At 42.9% G+C, this 14267-nt stretch overlaps 1 protein-coding gene across 1 annotated transcript in view; it reads left to right on the forward strand.

Moving 5' to 3' along the window:
- The window catches only part of AVEN (apoptosis and caspase activation inhibitor), a 171284-nt gene that overhangs the window by 152087 nt on the left and 4930 nt on the right, over nucleotides 1–14267 (forward strand). The window contains exon 3 of the mRNA XM_028504253.2: nucleotides 9276–9346. Coding sequence (XP_028360054.1) covers nucleotides 9276–9346 — 71 coding nt within the window. The remainder of the gene's footprint in view (nucleotides 1–9275; nucleotides 9347–14267) is intronic.

The following is a 14267-nucleotide window of genomic DNA, read 5'->3' on the forward strand; positions in this document are numbered from 1 at the left end:
CTTTCTGAACATACAGCGGGTGAGTGTGACCAAAACTTTGAATGCTACGACTCTTAGGAACTCTCAACTTCGCCATTTGTTTCATTGTCAGCAACAGCTGGCTGTCACATCATTGTTCTCCACGGGTTTCCATTCCACTGTTCTTCAGTTGAATGCGCCCTTAGAGTGAGAGACCGGGAACCCAGCACTCTGCAAGGAATAAAGCAGGAGCAGAGTGGAATGCCTTGTTAATGTGCTGTGCTGTCTTAAAGAATGTCTCCGTTGGTTTTTGCATGTCCCCATATCTGAAGGCCAAGATGTGGGAGTAGCACATCCGGCAACACTGCCATCATTTTTGTGCGTGTCATGATGTAATTCAGGAGGAAGAGTTTTGTTAGCGTGTTTTCCAGAAGCACTCCTGAGTCCAGGAGTCATCATTTCGACCAGTCTCAACACTCCTTCATGTTTGGTGAGGGGATCAGAGGGGCAGATGTTCCTCAGTAGTCATTTTAATAAGCTTCTTTTTCAAAATTAGCCACTTTATGCTTTATTTATTACAATTTTTAAGTTGCATTGTTTTGCAGTTTGATTACTGTATACAAAATGTGTTTTAGGCGACTCATTTTCCTCAGAGATTGTTTTCTTTGTGTTTTCATGCGTAGATTTTATATGAATCAAAGATGACTTCATGGCTGTCATCATGTGACTGTCGTTTTTACTGGTGTTGAAATTTTTATACTGCAAAATCCAAGTCTGATTGATAACTCCAATATCTTAACTTCTGTGGATATTTTTTTTTTGCTTTAACTTTATTTTTTCCTTTCTCTTACCTTGTTGTTATCTCAGTCTTGTCTCCTGATATGCCTGCTGGTTTTTCATGAATTTTGGACACTGTATTAAAAAATTGTAGAGATAATTTTAGGCTATTGATAATGTAATTTTCCTCCAAAAAGGACTTTTTTCTTATGGGCAGAATCAGAGATTGAGCTGATTCACAGCTTGGCCTCAGACGTTGTGAGGGCTGGCCCATTCCTGCTTCGTCCCAGTTCTAAGAGGTGGCCATCAGGGGCCCCTCGGGAAAGCCCTGCTTTCTAAGACTCTCATCCATGGGCCCTGGACTCCAGCTTGTGTTTGCCCAGTGTGGTCAAGACTAGCAGCAGGTCTCTGCAGCTTCACAGCCCCCCTGGTGGTTATTTTATAGTCAGTTTTTCAGTCTCTCAGGCCTCCCCATCCTTTGGAAATTATCAAATGCCTCAAAGGGAAAAGCAGTTCTAAATGTTAGACTCATCTCCTTGTTCTTCTCCTCTCTCTGGACCTTTGTCCCTCACACTCTCACTGCTGTCTTAGTTCTCTAGTGCAGCGGTAACCAACATTTTTGGCACCAGGAACCGGTTTTGTGGAAGACAACTTTTCCATGGACTGGGGTGGGGGGGTGATGGTTTTGGGATGATTCAAGTGCGTTACATCCAAGCTCACCTCCTGCTGTGCCTCCCTGTCCCTAACAGGCCCAGACCTCACCAGTAGCTGTCCACAGCCTGGAGATTGGGGACCCCTGCTCTAATTGTAATGGGGTGCTGAGCCAGAGGTCCCCCACCAAAATCCTAATGTCCCCACAGCTATTGCTTGGGGGATGAGGGGAGTGGAGCAGGGCCATTGAGAGCTGCTTTGCATATCTGAAGAACCTGAACAGTGTTTTAATAATGTCAAAAGGTGTACGCACTTGGAGCCAGGGAGATGGGCATGACTTTAACGCAGGATGCAATGTAGCGGGAGGGGCTTCCTGCACCTGCGAGAGCAGCTTGGCACAGTGGCTTCACGGGGCCATGCTCACCTATACTGACAATGGTAGCCGAGGAAGGCGGAAAAATATGGCAGTGCTAGCAGGTGTAGCTAATTGCAGGAGGAGTCGGGAATGGGGTCATGGAGGAAGATCCTCACAGGGATTTAGACCCAGGTGCGGCAGCCATGCTGGGGCTTACCCATTGGTTTGGGAGCGGAGAGAGGGGCTCTCTTGACTACGCAGGTAGAAAGAAGCAGAAAAGCAGGATGTGGCAGCCATGTAGGCCTCTTGACCATGGAGCTGGGGAAGGAGAAGCCTCTTGACCATGTATGTACCGGCAGGGCAGGGCCTTGGCCACACGGTTTGAAAGAATGCAGGACTCCCACCGGCCTACCATGAAGAAGTGCCACATGGCTTTGGATTGAGAACAGGAGCCCAGGCGAGCTACAGACTTCTATTTTCTTTTTCCGAGATAGGTACCCCTGCCTGGCCTGGTTTGGCAAGGGGAGGCAGGACTGTGTGTGTGTGGGGGGGGTGTTTTAAAGGGATTTTGGGATTTAATGGCAACATTTTGCCATTATTCGGAACCTATATAACTTTTGAATAGATAGTTCCTTTCCTTTTTACCACCTTGGCATTGAGAGCCTCAGTTCTTAATGATGGTGGGCCAAAAGAACCATAGAGTAAACAGAACCCACATGGGGATGGGAGTGGGTGGGATTCTGTTACATGTCTTCAGGTAAGTTGTTGTTGTTGTTGTTGTTGTTATTGTTATTGTTATTATTCTTTGGTTTGGCCTAGTGTTCCTAGTTCTCAGCAAGAGGATTAGTTTGTAACAAGCCATTTAGCTATTGGTGGAATCTTACCTGTATTTGAAAGTAAATATTCAGATATTAACTACACATAGCATGCTTTGTTTGCATTACTGTTATCTTGTGCTGATTATATATTATAGTAATATGTGCAATCCTAGGATCATTTATAATATAAAAGTTCATGAGTGTCAAAAATAACACTGAATAAGGTATTTAGCTATTTGGTTAGGTTTTAAAAATCTACCAGATTGATTTTTTCCTTTTTAAGAGTACCTCTGATTTTATTGCCATTTTAAATTCCTTTCTTTTTTTAAAAATGTTTTTCAATTACATTTTATATTTAATATTATTTTGTATTTGCTTCAGGTGTACAGTATAGTTGTTAGTGAATCCTATTTACAAAGTAGTCCCCCTGATATTTCAAGTACCCACCTGGCACAATGCATAGTTATTACAATATTGTTGACTGTATTCCCTATGCTGTACTTTACATACCTATGACTATTTGGTAACTACCAATTTGTACTTCTTTTTTTTTTTTTTAAATATATTTTATTGATTATGCTATTGCAGTTGTCCCATTTCCTCCCTTCTCTCCCCTCCACCCTGTACCCCCCTCCCACCCACATTTTCCCCTTTAGTTCATGTCCATGTGTCATACTTGTGAGTTCTTTAGTTTCTACATTTCCCGTACTATTCTTGCCCTCCCCCTATCTATTTTCAACCTACATTCTATGCTACTTATTCTCTATACCTTTTCCCCCTCTCTCCTCCTCCCACCCCCCTGCTGCTAACCCTCCATGTGCCCTCCATTTCTGTGGTTCTGTTCCTGTTCTAATTGTTTACTTAGTTGCTTTGGTTTTGCTTTAGGTGTGGTTGTTAATATTTGTGAGTTTGCTGTCCTTTTACTATACATGTCTTTTCTTTATCTTCTTTTCTTAGATAAGTCCCTTTAGCATTTCATAAAATAAGGGCTTGGTGATGATGAACTCCTTTAACTTGACCTTATCTGAGAAGCACTTTATCTGCCCTTCCATTCTAAATGAGAGCTTTGCTGGATAGAGCAATCTGGGATGTAGGTCCTTGTCTTTCATGACTTGGAATATTTCTTTCCAGCCCCTTCTTGCCTGTAAGGTCTCTTTGGAGAAATCAGCTGACAGTCTGATGGGAACTCCTTTGTAGGTTACTGTCCCCTTACCTCTTGCTGCTTCTAGGATTCTCTCCTTCGTTTTTACCTTGGCTAATGTAATTATGATGTGCCTTGGTGTGTTTCTTCTTGGGTCCAACTTCTTTGGGGCTCTCTGAGCTTCTTGGATTTCTTGGAAGACTGTTCCCTTTGCCAGATTGGGGAAGTTCTCCTTTATTATTTGTTCAAATACGTGCTCAATCTGTTGCTTTTCCCCTTCTGATTCTGGTACCCCTATAATTCGGATATTGGAATGTTTAAAGGTGTCTTGGATGCTCTTAATCTTTTCCTCAATTTTTTGAATTCTTATTTCATCATGCTTTCCTGCTTGGTTGATTCTATCTTCCTTCTGGTCCACTGTATTGTTTTGAGACTCATATTCCTTCCTTTCACTATTGGCTCTCCTCCGCGTGTCTTCCTGCATCTGTTTTATGGTAATCTGCATTCTTTCATCTAAATTTCATCCAAAATCCACCAGTTCCGTGAGCTTTCTGATCACCAGTGTTTTGAACTGCGCATCTGATAGATTGGCTAATTCTTGGTCGCTCAAAAGGATGAGTCCCGGGGGACTGATCTGCTCTGTTGAAAACATAGTTTTTTTTCCCCTGTCTCTCCTTTTTTTTTCCGGTCTGGTTGCTCTTGTTACGGTGGGGGGCGGAGCCTTAGGTGTTCACCGGGGTTGGGCGCCCCAGTCGCTAGATTATGACGTTATATATGGGGGCGGGGCAGGAGAAAACAATGGCGGTAGTTCCGTTCCCCTGGACTCAGAGCCTTGTCTGGGCTTCTGGGCCGCGAGTTCTGCCCTGGTCCACAATCGCTGCCCCTCTGGGTCTGCCAGCCGCACGCAGCTTGCGTACTCAGGGATCACCGCTGCCTCCTTGCACCCCCGGATGGCTTTTGCGCCGATTTCGCGCCAAACCTTCCCCCGACCTCCGCGCGCCTCCGACCCCAGCCAGCCCTGCGCCCGCCCGGCTGGTCTTCTCCTACCAGTCCGGATGAACGCGGCTACTTCAACTTCTTGGCTGCCTGACTTCCATTCAGATAAATCCTCTGCCGGATCTGGGTGTTATTCTGATAGTAAATTATTGTTGTAAATTATTGGTTTTCTAATCTTGGTTGTACGAGGAGGTACGGTGCGTCCACCTATTCCTCCATCTTGCCGGAAGTCTCCAATTTGTACTTCTTAATCCCTCATTTTTTTTTTACCCGATCTCCAGTGCTGCTTCCTTCTGGCAACCATTAGTCTGTTCTCTGCCTCTATGAGTCTGTTTCTATTTTATTTATTTATTTTGTTCTTTAGCTTCCACATATAAGTGAAATTATATGGTAACTGTTTTTCTCTGTATGACTTATTGTATTTAGCATATTGCCCTCTAGGTCCATCTATGTTTACACAAATGGTAAGATTTCCTTTTTTATGGCTGAGCAATATTCCATTGCATCTCTGTACCACAACATTTTTTTCATCTTTTTTTTACAATTGTTCTTTTTTTTAAGATTTTAAGAAAGATTTTATTTATTTAATTTTAGAGAGGGAAGGGAGGGAGAGAGAGAGAGAGAGAGGGGGGGGGGGGAGAGAGAGACAGAGACAGAGACAGAGACATCAATGTGTGGTTGCTGGGGGCTGTGGCCTGCAACCCAGGCATGTGCCCTGGCTGGGAATCGAACCTACAATGTTTTGGTTCGCAGCCCGAGCTCAATCCACTGAGCTACACCAGCCAGGGAGTACCACAACATTTTAATCCACTTATCTGTTGATGGGCGCTTGGGTTGCTTCCATGGCTCGGCTCTTGTAAATAACACTGCAGTGAACATAGAGGTACACATATTCTTTCAAATTAGTGTTTTGGGTTTCTTTGGCATATACCCAGAAGTGGAATTTCTGAGTCATAAGGCAGTTGCATTTTTAATTTTTTGAGGAGACCCTACACTGTTTTCCATAATGGTTACACCAATCTGCTTTCCTACCAACAGTGCATGAGGGTTCTCTTTTCTCCATATCCTCACCAACACTAGTAGTTTGTTGATTTATTGATGATAGCCATTTTGACAGGTCTGAGGTGTTATCTCATTGTAATTTTAATTTGCATCTCCCTGATGCTTAGTGACACTGAGCGCCTTTTGATATGTTTATTGGCTGTGTGCCCATTTTGTAATTGGTTTGTTTTTTTTGTTGTTGTTGTAGTTTGAGTTCTTTATATATTTTGGATATTAACCCCTTATTGGATGTATCATTGGTGAATATCTTCTCCCATTCAGTAGGTTGTCTTTTCATTTTGTTGACAGTTTCTTTTGCTGTGCAAAACATTTTTAGTTTGATGCAGTCCTATTTATTTGTTTTTCATTTGTTTCCCTTGCCTAAGGAAATATATCAGGAAAAATACTGCTAAGAGAAATGTCAGAGATTTTACTGCCTGTGTTTTCTTCTAGGAGTTTTATAGTTTCAAGTCTTACATGTAAGTCTTTCATTCATTTTGAGTTTATTCTTGTATATGGTGTAAGAAGGTGTAGCTCTGGCTGGGTGGCTCAGCTGATTGGAGCATTGTCCCATACACCAAAAGATTGCGGATTTGATCTGCAAAGGTTGTGGGTTTGATCCCCAGTTGGGGTTCATACAGGAGGCAACCAATTGCTGTTTCTTTCTCACATAAATGTTTCTTTCTGTCTTCCTTCCTCTCTAAAATCAATAAATATGTCTTTGGGTGAGGATAAAAAAAAGAAGGTGGTCTAATTTTGTTTTTATGTACCATGTATTGAATCGACTGTCTTTACCTATTGTATGTTCTTGCCTCCTTTGTCATATACTGTTGATTTATTTTTGGGCTCCCTATTCTGTTTCATTGATCTATGTGTCTGTTTTTATGCCAGTACCATGTTGTTTTTACTATTACAGACTTCTTGTATGTTTGATATTAGGTAGCCAGATTGATCTTTAATTTATTCATTTATTATTTATTTCATATGTATATGTAATAATAGATTTATATATATAAACCTATGTAGATCATGTATATATATTATTCTCACCCCTTTTTTTCTATTTAATGGTTTTATTCTGATTGATCTACAAAAGTTCTATGTAAGAGATGCTCTTTACCAATATGTGCTACAAATATTTATCAATAGTGAATATGGTTTATATGACTATTACACTTTAGGATTTGTTGAGGTTTTGTGGCCTTTTTATAGTACTTTTAAAAATTAATGTTGCACAGATATTTATAAAGTATACACATACAAGGTGTGTCCAGAAATTATCCAGCCATGTAAAATGAAAAATACATTTCTTGGAGAAAACACCAGATACAAGACACATTGTACATAGGACAGTGACATCTCGGTCCCCTTCAAAATTATGACCTTCTTGAGGAAATCTAGTTCCTTGGTAGGGGTTTGAATTAGTTCATTAGCAACTGCGGCATGAAGCCAGGGAACGAATTCTGCCCTGACATGTTTCATGCCAAGATCCTGTGTCAAAATCTCAGACACAGTAGATTTTGGAATCCTCAAATTAGCTTCTAGTTCTTGCACTGTCAGTTTCTGATCTTTGTTGATGCAGCACGGACACGTTCAACATTCTCAGGTGCACTGCTTGTTGCAGGCCTTCCAGAGCTAGGATCACCTTCAACAGATTCTCCACCATCTTTAAAGCATCTCCACCACACTTTTATTTGCGCTGCACTCATTGCATCATTTCCAAAAGACTTGTGAATCATCTGAATAGTTTCCGCAGAGGAATGTTCAAGCTTAACACAAAATTTGATGCAGACTTGTTGCTCTACTTGCTCAGTCATTTTGAATGCGATGGCCACATAGTGCACATGCTTACTCAATGGTGTATACCCCCTCCCCCACCACTGACTAGTACAGTGAAGTCATCATTGTTTATGCACGCACATTCCCGTCTTCTCTCTTTGGCTGCCAGGTTGCATCAGTGTCATGCAAACCACTCTCGTTATATTAATAATGGTTGGACTTTATCCGGACAGACCTCATATAATCAATCATAGTACATACATGCACAAATACACATACATCTACATCCATATACAAGACCTTATTAATTATATTATTCAGATTCTTTGTATCATACTTTTTGGGGGATTAGATTGATTTACCATGGAATACGAGTAGTGATTTTACCCTTTTTCGTGATAAAGAGTGTCATTCTTGGTCCTTTTGGCCTTGAATTTGAGCTTGTCAAATGTTAATGTTATGATCCATGTGTTTTGGAATTGGTGGGATTGGCATAGTTTTCATCTTTAAATTTATCTTTGTCTCTTTAATTTTGAGTTCTTCATTTTTCCCTCCTTTTAATGTAGAAGTAAAGAACAAATATATGGTTAAATCCCCACGGGGGTATCACAGGTGGAAGAAGTGGGTTGTACCTGGGTTTTTGACATATAAATAGAATATAACTGGGTAGAAGTGTGTGGATCTTCCAGACGAGAGTGAAGGATTAAAACAAATGAGGCCAGTGTGGAATATGGAAAAGGCTCACTCTGGAGCAGAAAGTCTGAAGAAATAGGCAGTAAATGTGGGTTAATGAGGTAGGACCACATTTTGGAGGATCCTGAAAGCTAGGCCAAGAAATAATTCTTCATTTATAAATTAGCTGTTTTTCATGCAAATAATCAGATAAGTACACATTTACAAAATAAGCCTATGTCAAAGCTTGCTGTACAGGATTTTCTTTCATGCATGCTTATGTCTATCTTGCAACTTGATATTCCTTTATTCCGAGAGATCGGAGCAGTGTACTATGATTCACGTTAACTATCTAATACACATTCTTTGAGTTTTATCTGGCATTTGACATTCTAAGCAGTTGATTTTTGGAGTAATGATTGAGGTTCATAACCTTACCTCAAAGAGATATTTTAAGTCTGTTGTATTGTGGATCAGTCTGGAACTACTTCCCTTCATTTCTGTTCTCCATCCTTTTCTGCTGTGCCCACCCAAAAATCATAACTATTAGTTTCCTTGCTTACCTTAAGCCAGGGGTATCAATCTCATTTTCACTGGGGACCACATCAGCCTTGTGGTTGCCTTCAAAGAGCTGAAATAATTTTAGGACTGTATAAATGTAACTACTTTTTAACTGTTAAGGAGTTGAAATTACATTCGGCCCTTTGAAGGCAACTGTGAGGCTGATGTGGTCCTCGGTAAAAATGAGTTTGACACCCCTGCGTTAAGCAGATAAGATGACAATATGCTAAATATGGGTAGATGGCCATGTCTGCTGGTCTGTACAGTTCAGGCCAGCATGTAGGGTAGTGACTTGCTGAGACCTGAATGGGACAGTAAATGCATTGTTCACAATATTTTCAAGTGTCCACCATGCACAGATTGCTGTGTGACGATGTGGAAGCCAGGTCCTTCCACTGAAAGATATCACGGAGTTCAGGATGGTTAGCTCTTCACAAATGGTACTTTTATTCTGAAAGGGGAGTTCAGAGAACTGAGTGTCTCCCTTTGGCTTTTACATAAATTGTATGTTTTTTTCTGTTTCTAGGGGACTCCTTCTCACAGTTCCGGTTTGCTGAGGAGAAAGAGTGGGATGGTGAGGCTTCGTGTCCAAAGCAGGTAAGATGGATTGTCTTGAATGTGAGTGATTGGCTCTTCTTAAGGCTGAAGACTGTGCTCTGAAGTTATTGTTGAAGTAGAGTGTTTACATAGAAAAGATTTTAGTAATTCATGTACAGTTTAGTCTCAGTTGCCTACATTGCTCATATAATTTCCAGGGAGCTTAAATTTTATAGGTCCTTGAAGGTAGAGTTCGCCTTCATACTTGCCTACCTGTGTAAATTGCTCACACAGACTAGCATGCAAGGTAGAAAATTTATAGTCATGATTCTGAGTTGCCATTTGGGCTTCCTTCTTTTCATTTTTGTGAAAATTCCCCTTAGGGCTGAAAATTAATTTTTTCCTCCACATTGTTTTTGGTGTTTAAAAAATCCCTTACATTATAACTTTAAATAACTCCTCTTCCAGAATTAGGAGAATTAAAGCTATCAAATAGGAACAAAATCACAGATGTCTTTCAGTGAATCTATAAAGCCCAATTATTTTGCTTTGGGTTCATGCCATATTTTCTTCCCAAAGAGTTTTGATTATTTTTCAAGCGTGATTTCACTGATTCTTTCCATATGAGAGAGAACAGGTATTTTTTTACCCTTTAAAATGCATAGAGAATTACTGGTGGGTTGTTACATGCTCCCCGATTCCAGGGCTACTGCATACTCTCTGGTATGGTGATTAGACAGTCTGCCCATGGCCTCACACAGGTGGATGAGCAGCAGACCCAAAGCCCAAAGGTAAGGCACCCTCTTCCCCATTCTAGTACCAGCTCAGTACATACACTGTAGGTGGCTCATTTTATCTCTGGGCTGGTGTTGTTTAGTTGTTTGGGATGGACACTGTCTTATACAAACTGAGGTGATGGAAGTTACTTGTAAAAGGACTGCCTGTCACTCTGCAAAGAGTATGTAGTATAATATACAGGGAGTCAGGAACTAAAAATATTTGCCTTTGTTTGAGTCTCTTTGGGCATGTACCTGAGATACAGTTTAGAATTCTAGGACAAGTTGAAAACAGACAAACTGAGATCATTGACGAATATGGTGAAAACCAAACAACTCACATTTCAGCTCCTTTGAACCATGTTGGCATCAAAGCACTGAGCAACCATTATTTACTAGATATTTTATCAGACGCAGCTTATTCAAAGGTGAAGAAGACAGAGGCATGCTTGTTCACCACCCTGAGTGCCCTACCTTAGTGGCTGATGTATAGTAGATGATCAGTAAATATTTATGTAATAAATGAAAAAGAATGCAACATAAAGTAAGTGGTGTGATAAATGAACTAACATACTTCTGTGAGAGACAGCTATAGTGGGCTGGAAGTGATTGAGAGCAGTGCCGTGGGAAAGAGATCATTTGAATGGGCCCTTGTGGATGAGTGTGATTCTGGTAGGTCCTGCCCAGGGGAACCACAGGAGAGGGAAGAGGCGATCTGAGAGACCGGGCTGCGCTCAGCTGGGGAGTGTGGCTGGAGTGCGGTTTCTCTGGAGGAGTCGTCTCCAGGTCTGGACTAGTTAGTACCAGCAGTCTGGTCCTCATTTTCTCCCAGGGGCAGTTTAGCATGTGAGAGACAAACCTGAGTGTGGATCCTTGTTCTGCAACTTGGGCAAACTCCCTTCCTTCTCTTTTTTCTCATCTGTAAAATGGAACTAATAATAAAATGTAACTTGGAGCTTTAATGAGGATTAAATTAAAAAATAAAAGCCTTTAAGCATAGTTCCTGACATGTAGGGAGCATAGAAAACTAGCTCATATGACTACAATGATTTGTTCACAGAAGTTTAATTTAGCAAGAAAATAGAAATGGCTAGATTTGACCTCAGCCAATGGGAAGGAGGAGCTGAAGAGCTCAGCGGCTGGAGGCAGGGAAAGCATTTGGGGAGGATATTATGTTGGGTGAGTGGGAAGGGATGGGGCCTGACAGTGGGGGCAGTGAGGGTGGGAAAGGGCTGCAGATGATGGGACTTGAGCAGAGGACGAGGTGGCTTGTGGCACTGACCAAACACGAAACATGGGGACAAGAAAGATTTGTAGTTGTACATCCAGACTAGGTGAGTGGTGATGCCATTAGTGGGACAAAGGAGAGTAGAAGGAAGGCAAGTTTGATTTTGAACATTCTGAGTTGAGGTATTGGTGGGGCATAGTCAAAACCGAATTTATCATTTCCGCATCAAAACTCTTTTCTGTCCCACTTAAATCCTCTTTCTTCTTGTAGGTTTGAGAGAGAAAAAGAAAGGAAATTACATATATGTATTTGTGTAATCACACACACCAATACATGTATGTATTTTCCCTCATGCTCCCTCTGCCCCCAGTGCAACCAGTGGCACAAGACAATACAGAGAAAGGGGAAAAAGTAGGAATTCGATAGTGGGACGTGTTAGGTCTTCAAAGGACGTCCTTATAGGAGAGGGACCCAGCGCCATCACGTTGACTTGCCTTCGCTTCCTTGTGGTTCCTGTGCAGGGTGATGGGGACGAAGCCTGGCGGTGGGCACATGTTAGTTACTGCGGGGGAGCTGTCCCTTCGGTCCATGAGTGGGATTTTCACACCTTTCCTTCGGATAGTACGGGGACATGTGTGGAGGGAAAGGGAGGCAGGAGAACTTCTTTAGGTGAAAAAAATAGATCTGTTTCAAAAGATCACCTTTTTCATTTCATTTTTCATTTTGTTGACATGGTGACTTATTTATTTAACAGAACTACTTAAGCAACTGTTGAGTGCCAGATGGCATGCAGTGGTTCCTGAACGCCTGGCTTCTAAAGGTGTAGACTCCTAGGTCCACCCCCCAGAACCCAGCTCTGAGTGAGGCCTGAGAACCTACATCTTGAAAAGCTCCCCACCCCTTTAAAAGGTGCGGCCTGATTTGGGCGGGTACTTCTGTGGAGTGTACATGTGGCCCCGAGTCCCAAGTGAATACAGCCTGTGTGATAGCTCTGGAGGAGGGTGAGATGGCCTGAGCAAAGGCTATGGTGATCCCCTCTCAGCAAGGTGGAATAGAACGAAAGGAACGCAGTTCTAGGCTTTGTTTAAGCTGCAAAATGGAGTATCCAGTATGTTCTTTTCACACCAAATGGTGTATCTTTACAAAGACTCTGAGATTCAGAGCCTGATAAGGTTCCTGGACAGAGGGACCTTCAGGATTACAGACTCTCACCCCCAGACGGACTTCTGTGCACACTGATGGCAGAGAAGTGGTGTGTGGGGGGGCTTCGTGCTAATAGTCAAGCCTGCTCCCCTCTGCCAGCCTCAGCGTCTGCGGGAGAGAAGACATCTGGGTGCCCTGGCATCACAGACCAGGCTGCATGCCCCAGCCCCAAGTGACCATCAGAGTTGGTCAAGTGGATGTGGGGACTGGGCTCTCCAGGCAAAAATTAGACTACCAGTTATTTTAAATTAAAATCCTGTAGCAAAAAGCTAATTCGTGGTTATTATTCCATTGACACCAATTGTAAAATTTACACTTATTACAAACAAGTCACTTCAGCTCCCTTTTCATCTAATGTTTTCAGCTTTAGCCTGTTAAGGGGCAAATTGGTGATGAAAAAAGGACTCTTAGAAAGTGGCACTTGATGGCAGGTCCTGGGCCCTGGGACACCTGCAAGGAGACGAGGAGCAATTACTGTGGTGGCTCCAATGTCTGGACGCCATCGTGGAGGTGGTGTAATGTCAGCCAGGGCGTGGATGGTGGGTGGACATTAGAAATGCGCGGGGAGGAGACATTCGAGTCGCAAACATGACCAAGTGTCCATCATTCAGAGCGTGGCTCCCAAGCACAGCCTGGCTGTTCCCTCATCTCTTTGTGGTCAGTCTCACACACTTCTCATTGTTGATGGTGTACCCTGTAGTCATCTTGCACGGGATGCAAAAAGGGCACAGAGGAAGTTTGGGCACATTTAGCCAGACTCCGAAATGTCTCAACAGTTCTCTGGAGAGCTGAGAGAGCAACAGGTGGTGGAGGGAAAGTTCTTGCCCGTTTAGAGGCTGAATGAAGGAGTCTGCATGTGTGGCCTTGCAGACAGCTTGGCCGTGGGGAGGGTGAGATTTCCAGTTTGTAATTTGGTGACTTACCCATGTGTCAAGCACTCAAGATCACACCTTACAGTGGGCCAAGAGAGAGTGTCTCCAAACTTGAACACAAAGACGTGGCCCTGCTGGCCTGGATCTCGGCAGTGAGGTGTGTGTGCAGCGGGGAGGAAGGGCCTGCAGCCTACTGATGGTCTCACTTTCTTATCAGGGCTTTTCTTATCAGTTACTTTCCATCTGTTCTGTAAATCCTTTTTTTTAGATGTAAATATAAGCCCCCTTTTTCCAGGACAAAGGGCCACAATTGGTGCTGCCAAGGTTCCTTGCCTAAGAGCTATCGTCTTTGGAAAATTTCAGAAGGGCAGTGGAAAAGCCACATTGTTCCTTTGACCCCCATGCACTGCTGTTGTCAAGGTTAGGGGTGAGCATGGGTCTGGGTTTCGTTTCGGGCTCTTCTTGAGTGCACCAGGAATGACTGACCCTCTGTCCCAAGTCTAAACTCATCTACCTGAGACATTCCTGCAGGGGACTGGAGATTGGACTAGATGAGCCCTGGATTTTCTTCTAACTTGAAGTTAGTCAGGGGTTATAGATTAAGACGTGGTTCTAGCTGGACCTGTGACTGTCCCTGGTAGGTGAGGTGGTCAGTGCTGTGTGCCTCTAATGTGAGGTCATTATAACCACCTTAATTTAGTTTTGTCCTTCTCTTGAGTGGCCAGGGAACTTGGGAGGTCCTCGCAGGGGTGTGACTTACATCTGTGAACGGAAAGGGAGTCAAAGGGAGCCTTTAGTGTTGGCCTCACACAGCGTGCTGCCTGCTGTTGGTGGGTTTCCATCCTCTTCTTCCTTGTTAGCAGGCGCCGCCTGGGCTCCTGGGGCTGTGCCTGCCCCCACCC

Source organism: Phyllostomus discolor, chromosome 1, assembly GCF_004126475.2.
Source record: "Phyllostomus discolor isolate MPI-MPIP mPhyDis1 chromosome 1, mPhyDis1.pri.v3, whole genome shotgun sequence".
In the NCBI taxonomy this organism is placed as follows: domain Eukaryota; kingdom Metazoa; phylum Chordata; class Mammalia; order Chiroptera; family Phyllostomidae; genus Phyllostomus; species Phyllostomus discolor.